The 20103-nt window shown below is 45.6% G+C and overlaps 1 protein-coding gene across 3 annotated transcripts in view; it reads left to right on the forward strand.

Annotated features, from left to right (window-relative positions):
* Nucleotides 1-20103, forward strand: part of LOC138249750 (signal peptide, CUB and EGF-like domain-containing protein 1) — a 325594-nt gene that overhangs the window by 296081 nt on the left and 9410 nt on the right. For 2 of the 3 annotated variants that reach the window (XM_069203833.1, XM_069203816.1), the window contains 2 exons: nt 13368-13480; nt 15747-15903. In XM_069203833.1, coding sequence (XP_069059934.1) covers nt 13368-13480; nt 15747-15903 — 270 coding nt within the window. The remainder of the gene's footprint in view (nt 1-13367; nt 13481-15746; nt 15904-20103) is intronic. The other variant, XM_069203825.1, reaches the window with a different exon arrangement.

A 20103-nucleotide genomic window follows, 5' to 3' on the forward strand; every position in this document is an offset into this window, starting at 1 on the left:
GCCGCACAGCAGCCACCTCTCAGGAGACCTCACACTTTCCCCTCGGGCTTCCAAACTAGTTTCTGGGCATCCTCACCAGCTGCCTTCAACTTGCATCTCTCCCCTTGAGCCCCAGGTGAGAGCCTCACTTAACTAGCAGTGCTCTGACAGGCTCCCCCTTAAGTGAGCGCCCTGTGGATCACCCTCTCTCTCTCCTTGTGTGGGTTTTCCCTGGGGTCACTCTCCCTGTATCATGTATGCACATTTGGTAACTCCCTTTCCTTTCTCCGTCCCCAATTTCGGCACCATAGTAGATGTATCTGGGGGCACCTGCACCACAGGGAGTGACAACAGAAAATTGACTTTTTTACTTTCCACCCACATCAATCACCTGGCTGCCCCAGTGGGCCTTACTCCGGGACCCTAGTCTCGTTCATTCTGGGGGCCACGTTGAGCTCTGACTCTCACCATCCTTCCTTGTAACTCTTACCTCCAAAACTGTGCAAAATACCTACCCAGTTGAGAGCTCCTAGACACTCAGCTTCTGCCCCCCCCTGGTTGGTGCTTATATTGAGTATTGAGGAATGGTATAAATCCATAACCAGTTCCAGCACTCCATTTGGGCCACAACATGCCAAAACCATAGCTCTGTACCTCCCCCATTGTGTTACCTTGGAGCTTATCCTCGCCCCCCACCACCTGTTCCCAGGATCCACTCAGTACAGTGGGATACCTACTCAGCGCTGCTAACTGACCCAGCACAAGCACTTTTTTTTCCTCCTCCTTTCATCCAAACATGCGTTAGTCCTCCTGCCTTTCACTCAATGCCACGCCGAACCCCACCTTACACCAGCCTTGTGGTGTCACCGATCATGGGCAGACTGCTTTCCACCACTCCGCCCCGCAGCTGGCTTCAGCAAACCTGCTCTCCGTTATCCCAGACACTCTGCTGCCAGGCGGCACCACTTCGGATAAGTTGGGCAAGGTACTGGCAGTCATAGAACACTCCTTGGGCGCCATGGAGACCAGGCTTGGATCTTTAGCTATGGAACTCAACTTCCTGCAAGATGACCACGATAAGCTTTAGGGCAAGGTCTCCAATGGAGACAAAGCACTCCCAATCGCTGGTGGCGGGCAACCAGTCGCAATCCGGAATTTACAGGACCATGTTCAACACCTCGAGGAAAGGGCGGAGGACCTGGAGGATTGGTCTCGTAGGAGCAACATCAGCATCCTAGGGCTCCTGGAAAAGATTGAAGGTTGTGATCCCCTCACATACCTGGAAACATTATTAAAATCATTCACCCCACCATGTGATCTTTTCCCCGGAGAAAGCTCATCATGTCCCGGTTCGGCATCCACTGGGTCCCCCTCCCCGACCATGCTGGCTAAACTCTTGTACTTTTGAGACCAGGACATCATCCTACATACATCCATACAGGCTGGTCCACTCTGGGTAGAGGGCAGAATCATCATCATGCTACTCCTCAATTACACCAAGCAGGCCAGCGCTCCTACTCCTGGAAGTCAAGAAGCATCTCCGCCAGTTAAGGGTGCAGTACTCCCTGATTTTTCCAGCCCATATCAAGATAACATCATCTTCTCAGACCTTAAAGAAACCTGGGATTGGACTTACTGCCAGCACGGGGAGTCAACTTTGGCTTGCACCAAACCTGGCTCAGGCCCCCCAAGCCACGTTGTCAGAGATTGGGCAGGTTGCACGCAGAGACTGCACCTCGGGCACCCCCGACAAAGTCCTCCAATTTGGAACAGATTATTCATGACTGCAGGTGAGCTCTCCAGACTGCAGTTAATCTGGGATTCAGTGCCATAGCCACAGACTATAAGAAAGACCCACATATCTCCACGTAAAATGACACCCTCACATCCGATGACTCTCAAAGGGACTCGCAGGCTCTCCCCGGTAACACCTCAGACAGCGAACAGTCTTATTTAAAAGATGTTACTCTTGTGTTCATGCAGATGTCTGTTTCAAATACTTGTTCTGTATTGAACTGTGGGGTAACAAGTGCATTACTGCTGATGCAGAGGAGGCTATCACTTGCCCTCCCTGCTTGGCCTGTCCATACCCCCTCCCCGCAGATTTGCCTTTTTTTATGCCCCACTCCTGGCACACCTCAAATGGTGGGTCCTTGGGGCACTGGTGGTCCCGGCCCGGCAGGACTCAGCCCTTGTTCTCCAGGGCCCTATGCCTGACACCTAGCCACACCCCCACGTTACACTGGAGTTTCCTGAACATGCTTCGTTTGGGCGTACTGACAGTTGTGGTGAGCCCGCATATTGGCCTTTTTATTTACCCTTTTTAATTTGTCATGTTTTCTCCCCCTTCCACACATGCCCAACCTATGAGGACAGGCTTTCTGTGGCTTATGTGGTGTGAACCAGGTGTTATGATGGATTGGACTGTCTCCTGGGTGGCCCCCACCACATGCTCTGCTCATTAGTCCCCCACAACACCATGGCCACAAAGACTGATATTCGTTTCTCACCTTGATTGTCTGATGAATGCACACTACCAGGAAGCACTATGTAGTCTCTTCATATATCAAATGCCAACAGGCGCAGATCATTCTTTCACGGCAAACTCACACCACGAAGGACAGCTAGAACACCTACACAGGTGTTCGAGGGGCCTTATTTGTGTGAGTTGCCATGGTATGGGTCCAGCCCAAAGTCCCATTCTAGGAAATAAAAACAACTGTAGATAGAGGGTTGATATGTGCTTTTCGAGGGCCACCTCAACTGGCAGCCACTGCTCATCAGAAGCATTTACGCCCCCTTATGGATCAGGGAACTTTTTGGGACACCCTCTTGGCTGCACTCGCCCAAAGAACCACGCTACCGTGGGTACTAAGAGGGGACTACAACTGGGTGCTCAACCTCACTTTTGAATGATCCCAACTCTCTTTGCCCAAACCCCTCCCCATGTGCAGACAGCTGGATTCCAGAACTGCGTATGTTACTGGTCGCTCACGAATGCATGGCAGTCTAAAAAAAAAAAAATGGGACCCAGCGCTCTTCCTTTCACTCAATACCCACAATTTGTATCCGTCTAGACAGTTTCCTTAGTTCTGCTACCCTGTTGTCCCTTTGGCATTTGGGTTACTTGGGATGCAGTGTCTCTGATCATGCCCACGTAGAACACCTTAGGTGGGCACTCCCTCATCCACCAATCCCTAAATGAAAGCTCCTGTGGGATTGCCTTGAGGACCCTGGCTTCCAAGCTGAACAGGGGGACCACACCTAACATTATTTGACAAGAGAAATTTGTATTCAACAGATAGGAGTCCTTCAAACCTTAGATAAGGGACATGGTGGACGCTGAAAAAAACACCTTGCCAGATTAGGTAGAGCAGCGGACCCCACAGCTTGCAGGTTTGAAAACCTCCTACACAGCCCCCCTGGAACAGCTGTGATGCTATAATTTCACAGTGCATGAGGCCAAAGTCCATAAGGAGGGTGATAGGTCTGGCAACTCCGGCCTGGCTGGTCAGACAGCCCTGTTGCTGAAGTGGTCACTCCCTCGAGCACTGACATTGGCAGGCCTTTTATGAATACTGCTCCATCTACCGGGCACCACCAGTCCTCTTGAAGGGTCACTCCAACACGTTTCTAGCAGACATTACTCTCCTGCGCATCTCGGCTTCCACTAGACTTTCCCTTGATACTGTGATGGCATCTACTGATGTGGCACAGGCAATACCGGGCCTTGCCCGTAACAAAGCACTGTGGTTAGACAGTCTACCTTCAAATACTACAGTACGTTTTCAACAATCCTGGCATCCCGCCTTGTGGAAATGTATGAGGCAGCCTTCAGTTACGAGCTCCCACACTCACTTCAGAAGTCCCATTTGGTCTCCCATCCTAAACCAGACAGAGATCCCATGCAGCTGACATCTTGTAGGCCCATTGACATTCTTGGGGCAGACTATAAAATCTTGGGAAAGATCCTCACAGATAGATGTGCCCAGATCCTCTGGGAGCTTGCACATACTGACCAAAATGGCTTTGTTCCGAGTCGTAACACCTCCAGAACATTTGTCGCCTTTCTCGTGTGCAAGACCAAGTCAGGGGATGGTTTCCACAAGCAGTCTGTTTTATTTTAGATTGGAGAAGGCATTCAACACACTAACGTGGCATTCTTTTTTTTAAGGTCCTCGCCCACATGGGGATCAGGCCTAGACTCTTCACTTGCACTGAACTACTTTACACCAAACCAACCTCTTAGATCTGCTTGGGTCATCTCATCTTCGCCCCCTTCCTGGTTGGCCACACTACAAGACAGGTGTGTCCACTTGTTCCACTACTCTTCACGCTCACGATGGAGCCACTTGCCATATAATTACACAAGGATGACTGAGATTGGGGCATCCCTCTCGTAGACAGGATGCATGCTGTGTCATTATATGTGGATGACCTGCACTTATATCTGTGAGATGTAACAACCGGCCTCACACCACTCCGGAATACCCTTGCTTTGTGTTAATTGGGCAAAATCAGCCATACACCCACTCTATGCCAACGAACTGCCAAGATGTGTACCCAGGCAACACTCGCTTTCAATGGTGTGATCAAGCATTCCGCTATCTTGGGATCTGTCTATATCAAACCCCCTGGACCTCTGAAGGGAACCTCTGCAGGGCCTTGTTAGAAATCAGAACCCAAGTGCACTTCTGGCGGTCCCTACCCCAGGGCCCAATAGATAAGATTGCCTTGGCGAAAATGGTTATTTTGCCTCGCCTTCCAGTTAGCCCACTGCCTTCCTTTTCAAGGAGCTCAACACTCTACTATGCACATTCATTTGGGATGCCAAATGCCTCCAAAAGTACAGTTACCAATGGACTGGGAGGCCTGGGCACCCCTTCTTCCAGGCATACTTTTTAGTAGCAGTACTCCAATGGTTATCCCGCTGGAGGCTATATGGGTGAGGCATGTACTGAACAGGGGCCTCTGTCTGTGATGTTGGGTTTCCCCCTTCCGAGGGCTTTACCCTTCTTCCCCGGCCCTTACAAGTAGCAGTGGCCCAAACATGTATGGTCTGGGTACATCACCTCTTCCGCTGTGCCTCGGTGTACACCCCAATGTTACCCTTGTTGGGTGTAGAAGGCTGGCCTGGCTTGTAGTGGGTACCAGAGCTACTTACACCTTGTGCCAGGTCCAGTTATCCCTTATTAGTGTAGAAGAGGTGTTTCTAGCACCTTAGGCTGATAGAAGGTAGCTATGGCAAAGCAGCTTAGGCTGGACTACGAGACATCTAAAGCTCCTACTATACCACTGGTGTCATATGCACAATATCATAAGAAAATACAATACACAGAAGTACTAAAAATAAAGGTACTTTATTTTTATGACAATATGCCAAAAGTATATCAGTGAGTATCCTCAGTATGAGGATAAGTTATATACACAAGATATATGTACACAAACCAAAATTATGCAGGTAATAGCAAAAAGAAGTAATGCAAGCAATGTAAAGTTACAGTAGATTGCAATAGGAGCCCATAGGTACAGGGGCAACACAACCATATACTCCAAAAGTGGAATGCGAACCACGAATGGACCCCAAACCTATGTGAGCTTGTAGAGGGTCGCTGGGACTGTAAGAAAACAGTGAGGGTTAGAAAAATAGCCCACACCAAGACCCTGAAAGGTAGGTGTAAAGTGCACCTACTACCCCCAGAGAGCACAGAAGTCGTGATAGGGGCATTCTGCAGGAAGAACAAGCACCAGCAATGCAACAACAGTGGATTTCCGGACCCAAGTACCTGTAAACAAGGGGACCAAATCCAGTAGTGTCGAGAGTGGGCAGGAGCCCAGGAAATGCCAGCTGAAGGTGCAAGGAAGCTGCCACCTGTTGGAAGAAGCTTGGAGTTCTGCAAGAAAGAAGAGGACTAGGAACTTCCCCTTTGGAGGATGGATGTCCCACGTCGTGAAGAGCTTGCAGAGGTGTTCCCACGCAGAAAGACCGCAAACAAGCCTTGCTAGCTGCAAGGGGCACGGTTAGGGTTTTTGGGTGCTGCTGTGGCCCAGGAGGGACCAGGATGTCCCCACTTGGATGAGGAGACAGAGGGGGCGCCCAGCAACGTAGGGAGCCCTCACAGAAGCAGGCAGCACCCGCAGATGTACCTGAACAGGCACTTAGAAGAAAAGTTAACCGGAGTCCACCCAAAGTCACAAAAGGGAGTCCCACGACGCCGGAGGACAACTCAGAAGGTTGTGCAATGTGTCGGGGACCCAGGCTTGGCTGTGCACGAAGGAAATCCTGGAAGAGTGCACAGGAGCCGGAGCAGCTGCAAATCACGTGGTACTCAGCAATGCAGTCTAGCGTGGGGAGGCAAGGACTTACCTCCACCAAACTTGCACTGACGAGTCACTAGACTGTGGGAGTCACTTGGACAGAGTTGCAAAGTTCCAGGGACCAGCCTCGTCGTGCTGAGAGGGGACCCAGAGGACCGGTGATGCAGTCTTTTGTTGCCTGCAATTGCAGGGGGAAGATTCCGTTGACCCAACGGAGATTTCTTCAGAGCTCCTGGTGCAGAGAGGAGGCAGGCTACCCCCAGAGCTTGTTGCGGTTTTGCAGGCATCCTGAGCAGTCAGTGGTCGATCCTTTGGCAGAAGGTGAAGAGGGAGATGCAGAGGAACTCTGATGAGCTCTTGCATTCGTTATCTGGTGAGATCCCCAAAGCAGAGACCCTAACTAGCCAGGAAAGGAGGTTTGGCTACCCAATGCCAGAATGGCATTGGGTTGACAATTCCATGATCTTAGACATGTTACATGACCATGTTCAGAGTTACCATTGTAACGATGTACATAGGTAGTGACCTATGTACAGGGCACGCGTGTAATGCTGTCCCCGCACTCACAAAGTCCGGGGAATTTGCCCTGAACGATGTGGGGGTACCTTGGCTAGTGCCAGGGTGCCCACACACTAAGTAACTTTGCACCCAACCTTTACCAGGTGAAGGTTAGCCATATAGGTGACTTATAAGTTATTTAAGTGCAGTGGTAAATGGCTGTGAAATAACGTCCACGTTATTTGACTCAGGCTGCACTGGCAGGCCTGTGTAAGAATTGTCAGAGCTCCCTATGGGTGGCAAAAGAAATGCTGCAGCCCATAGGGATCTCCTGGAACCCCAATACCCTGGGTACCTCAGTACCATATACTAGGGAATTATATGGGTGTACCAGTATGCCAATGTGAATTGGTAAATTTAGTCACTAGCCTGTTAGTGACAAATTTGGAAAGCAGAGAGAGCATAACCACTGAGGTGCTGGTTAGCAGAGCCTCAGTGAGACAGTTAGGCATCACACAGGGAACACATACAGGGCACATACTTATGAGCACTGGGGCCCTGCCTGGCAGAGTCCCAGTGACACAGACTAAAACAACATATATACAGTGAAATATGGGGGTAGCATGCCAGGCAAAATGGTACTTTCCTACAGTGGGGCACCCCCATTCCACAGGTTTTTATTCTGCCAGTGACCTGAAGGTTTGTACGGAATACTCGTTGTTTACACAACTCAGTTATACCTGCTCTACCCTCAGAATGTCTCTGATGGGGAACCTGCTACGCATCCTATTCTGCGGACCATCCTCACCATCACCTCATCATCTGACTTTATAAAGCCATCTGCGATCTGGCTGTCGGCCCCCTCGCCCCACTGCAACAAAAATGGGAAGATAAATTTGGAAGGGTACTGCATGACAGGGAGTGGGAACAGGCACTAAATTTCCTTGACTGGTCTCCCGCAACTTCCGCTTTAGGAATATACAGTTCTTTCTGCTCCATAGGGCAAACCTAACTCCAGCCCAACTAAATTGTTATTTCCCTGTGGCACTGGTCAGCTGTCCACGTTGCCAAGCCCCTGATGCAGGTGTCGCACACATGTTGTTGTCCTGCCCTACAGTTAATGGCAATTGGTTCAACCCACCCTGCAAGGTCACCGAATTACCAGATATTTACACATGGGGCATGCTCCCTAGGCATTTTGAAGTGTAAAAAAACAACAAAAAGTATGTGCTCACTTTGTGGCCCTAGCACTCCTTCTTACCAAACACATGCTCACGTTCCTCTCCTCCTTACGCATTTCTTCCAGGAGGTAGGGAACGATGATCTTACCCCATGAATGAACCTTGTGCCCTCTGTACACACCTGTTAGGGGCTCCCCCGCCAGGCCCCTACTCGCTGTTTCCACCCACTTCCCCACAGTAAGCACAAACCCATACGTTTGTCAACCCACCCACGCCGCTTCCTCTTCATTGCTGTCCATGCTCTACCATCATCACCACTCTAGACCACCTTTCGCACCAGTTTCTAGATTTGTCCCTAGTTTGTGACATTGCGGCAACATGCTACTGCTCAAATCGAATGTACAATGTGGGTTCTTCAATCCTTTGTTCCTTTACACGTTTTCAGCTGGTTTTGTTTTATACCCTTCCACATATGACCAGTCTACATTTTATGTCCAACGTTGTTAGCTAACTGCTGTCACATGTAAACGTTGAACGCATTGTAAACCCCAATAAAAATATATATTTTAAAAAAAAATGACTTTGCATTAACCACCATATAGATTCCTCCTACCAATGTTGTTTATTCCAACCAGTATAGGACATGCAAGATAGTAAAAGGAGGTCTGGCCTCAAGTCTGGCCCCAGGCTCTTTGGAATCATATATCTGGCTTCTGGGCAGCCTGAGGGAGAGGTGAGTAGGAGGTGTAGTTCAAAATATATATCTTCAAAGGTGTGGCCACTTGTCTGCCCCTGCAATCTCAGTAGCTAACAGTTGCAGTCTTCACCTCGGGCAAGCACCTGTCCTGATTTCCGTGCCACTAAAACATCATGCAACTATGTGTCCACCTAGTGTTTTATTAATAGCCCATCTTGTATTTTAGCAGCCATTCACCTCCTTCCATGATATGTCGTAGATTTATTGGATGGATTCCTCTGCAAAAACACAAGCTGTTGCCCAAAACATCCTGGTGATCTTTTTTCAGTGTTCTCCAAGGTTTTCCAAACTTATGAAATTCGATGTTTATTCTTACTTGACTGCACATAATCATGTGGATGGTGTTTTCAAGTACTTCTAAAGAAATGCACTTTGATTTCTTTCCTTCTCTCATTCGTTCCTATTGTTTATTATTTATACATTATTTCCTTCTCCAACTACCTTCTGTGTTCCCTTCCATTGAATTTGCTTTTTGAAAGTAATTTCTTATTATTGCTCACACACACATACCGGTCTCATTTCACAGCACTCAAACGTCTGTTTCCAGCAGGCAAATCCCACCCCATCTCAGAGATGAGCAGGAATACAGGTGTTTGTACCTCATTAAGATTTGATTGAGGTAATTAAAAAGATAATTGTGGGTGTTTAAACACACCTTCCTGCTGCTCTGTTTGTTAGACAAATGGCAAAGATTTGCTGATTGGAGCATTTCTACTTAGCTATATATATATATATATATATATATATATATATACCCGCTAACATACAAAATTATGTGCCATGCTGATATGCATAAACACCAAAGAACTGCACTCCTCCACTGGGGTTCAAATGAAACGCTTTACTGGGACAAGATATATATATATATATATATATATATATATATATATATATATATATATATATAATCTTGTCCCATTAAAGCGTTTTATTTGAACCCCAGTGGTGGAGTGCGATTCTGTGGTGTATATGCATGTCAGCATGGCGCCTAATTTTGTATGTTAGTGGGTTCCCCGCTCCCGTATATTGCACCGGCCACGTGAGGTGGGGGATTCCGGTCCTCAGGGAGTTCTGCGATTTGAGATAGAAAGATATATAGATATATATATATGGTTGCCAGTAGGTAGTTATAGTAAGGACTAAGTTTCCAAAGGAAAAGCGTTTTTTGCTTTGCCAATAAGCTGGCGCCGTTTGACAAATCCTGAGAAAATTTTCAAAACCAGTTTGCCACTCACTTCAGCTTCTGTGTCGAAAGTTTGTGTGGTTCGTGAAGCAGGGGCCAAGAAAACGCTTTTCCCCATGCAATTTCCATAGAGATTTTTAGACACTACTACAGCCCGAACCACTGAGGACCACCACCTCCCCGGTGGCCGGTAAGAAAATTAAGTGGGGGGTCAGGGGTGCATGCAGCCCACCCTCTCAGGTCATATAAGGCCCCAGAGACCACCATCTTCCCAGGGCTGGCCTGTGCAAACTAAAGGTGGGGGGGGGCATGCAGCTCCTCTCCTGGAGACATGAATGGCCTTGTGGACCCCCATCCCCCAAAGCCAGCTCCCTATCTCACGAGGTGCCCACCCTCTGGAGATTTCAGTTAGCTGTCGCTTGGCAGGTGCTTTGACAGCTCCTGCCAAGTGAGCGCAAACTGCGAGTATGCTTGCAGCGGATGGGAGCCGGAAATCTGCTCCCACTCGCTAGGATTGGCTTTTTCATCTCATTTCCAGCCTACTTTCAAACGGGCAGGAAGATAAGTGAAAGGATTCCTCCCACATGGAGGGAGCTGCATTTTATTGCAGCTTCTTGCGTGAGACAGCAATGCCGGTTCCTGCAGAAGGCTGGGAGACATCAGGGACCGTGGGGGCATTCAGGCTCCCCCTGTAATCCCAGAAGAAAAATAATACAAGCACATCCACACCAGGGTATTTTTCACTCTGGCAGTTTTTCTGTCATTCTAACCTGCTTCATATATTTCCCCAGTTTTGCAGTGTGTGACTACAGGGGTCTTGCTGTGTGCCATCCTCCAGGGCACAATGATTACGAAAGGATGGGTCAGATCAAAACCAGTGTGAATTAATTGATTAATCACAGTGTGGGGTTTGTTTACTACTGAGCATTATCACTTGATTGCAATGACATTTTAAAGTGTTTTTTACATGTTTGTCAAACGCAGCACATCTCCTTCTCGGTCATAATAGTCTCTGTATTCAGTTATGTGAACTCCTTGAGCATGGATGAAATATATGCCCTTGTGTTTTTCTCATATGTCTCAACCCTTATTCCCACAGGGACTCTGCCACGAATGTGAGTATTGAGTGCAAAATGCATTAATGTGTGTTTGCATGGTGCACATAGGTTTTTTGCCCATATCTTACATATGGTAGCCAGGCACTGAAGCCCCGCACAGGGCCACTAACACAGCAGAAGTATGTTGAACAATAATTATCCCCAACATCCCCAATATCTTGTTTTTAATATCCCTCTAGAAACACCTTAATTAAAATCTGTTTACGTTTGACAGTGATTTTAACCATTTCTATAGGATCCCGCAAAAGATGTTAGTTTAATAATAAAACAAGTACTCCTTGAACCATCTAGGAGTCAATTTGTCTCCATACATTGTCAGATGAGAGGCAACCCCAATGAGGCATGCCGCCTAGGTTTGTGAGTGAGGTTTATTTTATTTTATTTCCAAACTGTTTTTGTTTCTAAAATAAGTTATTTTCATCATTGCATGGATACCTGGATCAGCCTTTAGGAAATCAGTCGAGCCCTCACCCAAATAGGAACACATCAGCCCTAACTGCCATTAGTGACGTAGCTACCTAATGTGCAGTTGCACTGGAGTCCCAGATTATTAGGGGCTTAATGTATGCTTGCTCTGTGTGTCCATTACTATCAAGAGCTGGGCAGGGGAGGTCGCTTTTTCAGGCTAAACCTCCAACTGATACTGATTGGCCATATACCTACTGAATGGAAACCTAGTTGCCACAAAAGTGTTTTGCCTTAGCTTGGCCACACGTGTCAGATACAGCATTAGACACTGGGACAGTGAGCCTTGCACCAATGTTTGAACATAACTTGCCTTTTAGGACAAAAAGTGTAGGACTGGAACTAACATACATATCTATTATATGGATCATACTATGGATGTACAAAACATATCACCTTAGATCAGAAAATAACTCCTCTTAAAAAGACTAAAACTGAAACCTACTTTTTAGACTGTGAAAGTTGTATAATTTAGAGCCTGCCAACACGTTTTGTGATGTCACTTGCATTATGCAAAACTCATAAGGGGGGATACCATAAAGCCACTAGGAGGGGCAATGGCACATAATCAAGTAATGGAATAAGCAAAACAGGCATCTGGTTGTCAGAAATATTGGCGGTCGTTTGCAAGCAGATTTACCTGAAAATTCTAAGGAAGGTTTCCCTTTTGCTGCACAGCAACTAGGCGACAAGTTTCTGCCATCTTCAATACAATCACCACATTAACCAGACCTTACTGAACAACCCTGACCATTTTCCCACATCACTCATATAAATGTTTTTTTTTTTTTTTTCGTCTTTTCCTACGTTCAGATCCATGGGCAGAAGAGGTGCAAAGTTCACATTAGAAATAATCCCGGAGATGTATTTTGTGAAAAATTAAGTCTTCATAATTCCCATACCCCACACCAGAGACCTTGCAAACGTCCGTCTATCAGAACGTAGTCCTTGATGGTTGAAAGCATCTACCTCTTTACGAAGAGACCTATCGGAGGTCGCAGTATGCTAAACAAATACCTTCCATTATCTGACATGAATACCTTACTCCATTGTTTTGTTAACAAATCACAAACTTTCATGAAAACATGTAGGTGAAGAAATGAAGACCTGATACACGTAATCTGTTACTTCAATATGGTAACTGGGCTGTAGTTAGTATGGCCTGTTCAAAAATACTAATGTTTGTGACTGGGCCACATTTTCCAGACCAACCTATTGCAGTTTTTGCAGAATCTTATACAGGATCAAAGCTTTTCCTCTCCTTGTTATTGCAATAAACTGCAATTTACGGCCTACCTTATTAATATTCATGAGGTGTAAACAGGTTATCAATTTTCTATACCAACCTATTAATACATAGATTGGTTCAAAAAAATATTTGCTGGATGCAGTTTGCAACTAGAATTTCGTGACTTTTTTGTACATCTGGCTACTAGTTATTGAGTTGACTCCCCTTCACTGCGTATTTTATATACATAGACGCTTTGCTACCTCCTTAAAAAGCTGATGTGCTGAAACATCACAGGTGTTCTCCTGTACCTTTTGAAATGCATATACATGAAAAAGCAGTGCCTTTTATTCGAACTTTTATTTTCAGACTGCACACGAAATCTCAGCCTTGCATGCAGCCTATTAAGGCTACATTCACTGTTGGGCTCTACACTAAAGGGTCGAGTGCCCTTAATAGTCGCGTGGACAGAAAAACAGGCCGATTATCCAGAGCACTGTGCAGTATAGTAAAGGTTTTAAACTCGGTGCACTTGAACGCCAAGCTGGTAAAGACCTTTATGGTACAATTAAACATAAAAAGGTTTATCTCATTGTTTCCGTTTTTATATGTTGATGTGTTCTTTTTTCCCTGTGCTTAGGAATGTTTAAAGGTTCCGATGACGACATGTGCCGTGTCTGTGAAGCTGGCGATTTTCAAACTGAGACGGGGAAAGCAAGTTGTGACCAGTGTCCGGAGAACCACTATTGCCCAGTAAGTTTTTTTTTTTTTTTTTTTTTTTTTTTTAAATCTGAAACTGAACGTCCCAAAGTGGTAAATGTTGGAATGCTATGGGGCTCAGGACTTCATAGGAAACGAAACGTATAGCAGTCAGTACACTATGGGAAATTGGCAGTGCTGAATTTGTAAAAGAAAGAGTGCCGGTCCCCAAAGCTCTGCTCAGAGGTCGGCACTATTAAACATCGGCGCGCCGAATACAGAGGCTGGTAGTCTTAAAACACCTCATGTCTCCCATCGCCACCACCAGACACTCCCTGCCCCTTCATCTCACTTTTCCTGGATTCTGCTTTCACCCTTTACAACAGTTTTTCTGTCTTTCTCTTGATCTGTGTTTCCGATGTGTGTTTCCCTATCTTCTCCTCGCTAAAGATATGAGGCAGAAAAATAAGTTCTGATGGCCTCCACCAGCTCAAATAAAGCGCTGGTATGGGAGATAGTGCAGTAAATGTTTGAGTAAGGGACGGATTCACTAAATATTTCAGAGCATGGTAACTAGTACTACAAGAGTATTCTTTTACTTACTCGCATGCCTTTGCAGAATTGCCCTGAAACATCAAACTCCATCTTAGTAAAACTGCACAGTCTTTTCTATCTGTACTATTTGTATACAAATATACTTTGCATCCTCCCATGTTGGATGTTTTGGTGCCAACTCAGTCGATCAAGCGCACATTAAGGGGTATTACAGGATCCCTACTATCCATAATCCAAAATGCCTTTATGAATGGGCCAGAGGTGTCCAGAGTACATGCTACTGGACTCAGACTAGATGTACATCTGCTTGTTTCTTCCTTTGCATGGCATTCCCAGCTCTCTGTACACGATATAAAATGTTTTTGTTAGTTTTCTGAAACTGGGATGTTCAAAGGAAATATGTGACATTGAGTCTTTTTCGATGCTGTGCATAATTACTTTCTGTCCATGCAAAATTGGGTCAGAGTACCATTAAATCTCAAATGTGGATACTAATTTAAATGATTAACAGCTTTCCCCCAAGGTTCTTATTTGGAAATCCTAGGGTACTGTGAACTTGATATCTTGGGGAATTGATGTTGATGTTGAAAAAACTTTGACTCTGGGTCAGGTATTCCATTAATTCTTGATACGTTACTCGCAGGTATTTTTGTATGACTATGAAAATTATTCTATACTAGTCATTTGAGGAAGTCAGTGCATGTACTGAAATATCGCGAGCTCAACAATAAAGTCGTACTATTGGCAGTGAAAACTTTCCAAAAGTCCTACCCTTTCCATCACTTCCAAGTATGCAAACATGTATATATAATATGTTAACTAGTGAAGCCAGAAGACTTGAGTTCTAATCCAAAGTATACCATTTTAACTTGAGAAGTGAAAAACGAGTTCCATTTTGTCAGTGGTCAGAAACCCTGGATGAGCTGAGCAAAGGAACAGGAATTTGTGGTGGGTCTTAATGCAACTTTAAATTGCAGATGGATCGTTTTCAACAATGGGGAGTTCTCAACTGAGGGGTTTCAAGTGACATTATTGACCACTCAAACATTCTTCTCATTGTCTTTCTGAAGTCACTTGGAATGCAAGGTCGAAATCAACTCCATTATTAATAGCTACCCATCTATACATCTACATATTATGTAACACAGAAGTCCTAGATCCAACCTCAGGTCAGGTTGTACAATTTCTGGAATGCAGATAGTTTGAAGTAGCAAAAGCTGTGGTCTTGAATGATAGAAATAGGTATATAAGCATAGGCATAGTTACCCTTTTACCAACATGGTGACATCCTCTAAACATAATCCTAAATATGTTTTTTCATATAAAATATTCTGAAAAGAATGAACTGAGGTATGTTCTAGGATGAATACTTTATCAATTCGGGGAACTGAAATGTAAGATGTATGTTTGCCATCAATAGTGAAACTGGTTGCTTTATGTAAAAACAGTTGCCTACAGCAGATTTATTAATTCCCTCACCAGTTGTCTTGTACTGATATATACTCCTCAAAAAGTATTCATCAGTTTCTTAGCAAGGGCAGGGTATAGTCTTGCTCTTCATGGATGGGGGATATAGGCATTACTGTTGTGTGCCACAACATACTTTTAAATGTCTTTGGGGAAGAGGATGGCATGAACCAACTGTTTAAGTGTTTGATCATTCTTATTTCTTGTAACTTTACTTCTCTAAACGTCTCTTAGCTACTTTCAAATTGTGTGTTAATTTAATTTAATGTTTTTGAGAGTGTTTTTTTTTTCTGTTTAGAGCCCAGATGTAAACCCAATACAGTGTCCGTCGGATGCATTCTGCCCAGCCGGTAGCACAGAGCCGCAGTATTGTATGGAAACCTTTTTTCGTAAAGCAGGAGACACCTGTGTATTGGCACCTCTAACCATAGCAATACTGACGATATTTGCCGTTTGTGAGTAATGGGTAGTATTAACCACTGGTAATGAATAATTTGCAGCAGGGCTGGCTTTAGGGCGGTGCGACTGGTGCAGTGCACTGGGCGGTGACATGGAAGGGGGGGCTCTGACTTTAAGGGGGGACGCTGTGTTAAGCAAAACTTACAATTTTAACACACCTGTTGCAGAGTCCCTTGTGCCTCCAACTTTCCGGCAGCAATAAAAATATCAAGATGACTCTTGTGATAAATGTTGCTGCTAGAGAGATTGAATGGAGTTTTGTCTAGTGGCAGTTTTGACTCGGCAGTGTGTTAATATGCCTGCTGCAAAGAACAGATCTGTACTTTGTGAATAGCTGAGCGGAATAGTAAAGCCGGCCTCTCCCAGTGCTTTAAAACCAGTAAAATGTATGTGAGAGAGGGGATACGGAGAGATTAGGGGTACTTTTGCCGGGTGGTAGTGAAGGAATCCGAGGAGGACGTCTTGAGGGAGGTGAAGTGAGGCACTGCCAAAAAAAATTGTTGCACCAGACACCACCAGTACTAAAGCCTGTCCTGACTTGCAGAGTTGGAAGTGAGCAGGCATCATGTGTGGTTAACTGTGTAGAGATTCACAAAGTCCAAGCAGTCCGTATCAGGAAATGTTTTCATTTTTCTGAACTCATAGTAGCACATGTGATATGCAAACCTCTTATTTTCACTCCCTGGCTGCAACAGTAGAGTGGACATTAATCTAAACTGAGAAGTCTACTGACCACACAGGGCTCATGACTTCATGTGCTGCCTCTTTTAAGCTGACATAAAACTGTAGTTAATTAACAAACAAAAAATCTATTTCCAAGCATCCTAAAAAAACATCTAAGATCTTCTCTCTTGTGTCTATCCTCTGGAAAAGTACATCCATGATGATGTATACTCAAAAGGGAAAAAAGGGCATGAATATTCCTTAAATTTGAAAATGTCCTTTGATACTCATCCTAATGAAAAAGATCTAGATACAATAGTGCCCCTGTTTTAAAAACATATTAATGCCTGTGCTAACCTCTTGCATGTCCTAAGATATGAACCTTAACATCACAGAAAAATTTACTGATTTAAAACATTTTAAGAGCAAAATGAACATTTAATCTGCTTCATGAGGTATTAAATCTCATATCGCATAATATACAGCGTTGAGAATGAGCATGGAAATCTAAATTAAATTTAACTATCAGATTTGATGACATTTTTCTTCATCCTGTATTGTCACTTCTATAACCCTACCAAAAGATACTGTACACAGAAACATTTCCAGTTTAATTAAACAGCTGTAACAAAAGTACCCTGTTTTATAGTTCACTCCACAAATGGCTATTAATTCTGTGCCATGTACTTACCGGAGGAGATATGCTTTGGGACACCGACATTGAGGGGTAGAGGTCAAAGCATGGAATATTCATAGAGAGGGAGAAATGTCACACTTGGCAGTCTTCTATCATGCTGAATTAAAGTCATACTCCTCAAGGGTAGATATGGATAGCCTTATGAAGATGGTGCCTTTCCCACCTAATGTTGGTGGAAGCAGATATTGCTCCCACGATGATTGTGTAAGTCACCCCTAAAGCAGGCCTTAAGTGCCTTAAGGCAGGGTGCATTATAATGCATGTGAGGGCATGTCTGCGTGAGCAGATATTGCCCCTACGATGTCTAATTCTACTGCTAGATTGGTATCAAACACCCTCATCTTATTAAATGAACACTGATCAATACTGGTGCCAGTATTGGACTTATTGTGACGTGCACCCAGAGGGCACCTTAGCGGTGCCCCCTGAAACCTACTAGGCCTTTGATATGCGACCCTTGACTTCCCGAAGTCCTGGGAGACGCAACCCCCTGCCCTGAGCCCCATTTGGCGTCATGACAGGCAGGAAATTAGATAGTCAGGAGGCGTGTTAGGCTAGTCACACCCCTAGAGTGGACTACCTGAAGTGCACACAAAAAGAAGAATTCCACCATCTTGTGTGTGGTAGAATTAGGAACTCTGGGAGAGGGTGATACCCACTCCCCACAGAAAGGTGGTCATCTAGGGGGTGTAGTGACCTCGGGGGTAAGAAGTCCATTGGCTACTACCCTAAACATCCCTTAATGCCCCTAAATTGAGTATTTAGGTGGCCCCCTGACACCAGGAACTCAGATTTTACTACTGGGAACTGAGGCAGAAAGAAGGTCCGACGAGAGCGAAAACTGAAGACCTGCATCAAAGATTGGCGTAAAAACCCTGCCAGACTGTTTACCCTTCAACCATCACTGGGACCGACTTCGCAAAGAGCTGGACATCCTTCCCCAAAGCCCTTGGAGGACTGTCCAGCAACTTGAAAATATCTCCCTTGGATCAGAGGAGCTGCTCCCCTGCATATGCAGGCACCACTTGCAAAGTCCAGTACTCCGTCCCATTGCACTTCAGGCCCACCAAGGGAAAGTCGAGCCAGGAGATTGTTTGGAGCTCAAAAGATCATCCGAGCCACTTCACCAAAGCCCCAAGATGCTGATCCTGCTCTAAGTCTCCCTACACCTGTATCTGGGGTACTGGACCCCTTGCAGCAGCCAAGGCTTGTTGGTGGTCCAATCCGGACTCCGACTGCACAAAGGCAGACCTACTGTCAAGGGATGTCAGGATCCACAATGCCAGGATTGAGAGTGGCCCCACTGTCCTGTTTCCCCTCCTCACCAGGTCACCAAGACACAGAGTGAGTTTTTGACTGCTGCGATCCGAGACCCCCAAATGCTGCGCCCACCGTTGGGTTGAGGCAGACTGGTTCCACAGTCGTCACTTTCAGCCTCTTTCTGCAGGGACGAAGAGCCACAAGAGTTTTCAACAGCGTGACCCTGCCAGACATAGCACTACTGCACACGAGTCCCCCACCCAGAGTTTGAGTGGACCGACTGCATGTCCAAGACCCTCAAGACCTGAGCCTCTTTCCGGTACAGCTGGACTCACAGTCTCCACTTTGCACCCTCTTTGCCACATGACTGTTGCTCATTGAAGCCAACAGGGCACTGGATGCCGAAATGCACCTCTGCACCCAGATTCCTCAGTGCCTCTCGAGGTGACCTGTTGGTGCCTAGGACCTTACCCCATGCTCACCTTAAGTTCAGCAGAACAGTCCTGTAAGTCGTTGCTAAGTGACTCTACCCGCTATGTTTATTCCCTATAGGATAAAATTACCATTGAAGCTCACAATATGTTTTTTTTTATTGTGACTTTAATATTAACTCACAAAGTACTTCGCCGATTACGATGATCTTGGTGTCTAATTTAATATAACAATCTGTTATTTTAATAAATTAGTGTCTGATTTCTTTGTTGAGTGTGTCTCTTGCTTACTGGCTCTGTGTCTGCAATAAATGTTTAACACTAGCCCCTTGTATTCGGGCCCCGCTTTCGGAGCTGGGTGGCCCTGTTCTCAGATACATGTATAATAGGGGGATTGCCCTCCCGCACCTAAGTGTATACTACTGGGTCTACCAGCTTCAGACCATTCATGATTGGGCCCACGCAGCGGCTGGAGACCCGGTGTTCCAGCTGGACAGATGTGCCATGGTTGACCACACCTGGCAGCACTGTTTCCATGATGGTTTGTTTTGCACTGGTGGCCTGGGACAAGGAACACATCCATATGTGATGGAGAGGAAGGGTCACGGATAAAACTCAACTCTGGGAAGGATTGCTGCTTATGAAGGTACACAGACTAAAGGGCTTTGTCAGATGGGTCTTACTTGTGATCTCTAAGATACGGGATGTCATAGCAAACGGAACAGTCAGGTCATTTGAGAGTCTCCAAGCAGAATATGACCTTTTACACACCAAAGTTTACAAATACACACATCTATGACACTCCTTCCACACCAATGGGATAGACTGGTAAGACCTTCCTGAGTTAGTTCCCTGAAAAATGTCCTGCTGCTGGAACCAGTGGGCCAGGGTCTGGGGGGGGCTTCTCCCCACTCTACAGTGTCAATATAAATAATACTCCAGTCAACCTAGGGCGCCTTTGACAACTGTGGGATAAGGACCTGGGAGAGATTGAGTATGTTGACTGGGAGGCTACCCTGATGCATCCCCAGAAGGTTGCCATGCTATTGATCTTCCACCTTATTCAATTGAAGATCATACACAGGGTCTACTTAGATAGGCTAAGCTTCACAAACTGGGGAAGATGCCCTCACCCAATTGTCTCA

The sequence above is a fragment of the Pleurodeles waltl genome, chromosome 1_2 (assembly GCF_031143425.1).
Source record: "Pleurodeles waltl isolate 20211129_DDA chromosome 1_2, aPleWal1.hap1.20221129, whole genome shotgun sequence".
In the NCBI taxonomy this organism is placed as follows: Eukaryota; Metazoa; Chordata; class Amphibia; order Caudata; family Salamandridae; genus Pleurodeles; species Pleurodeles waltl.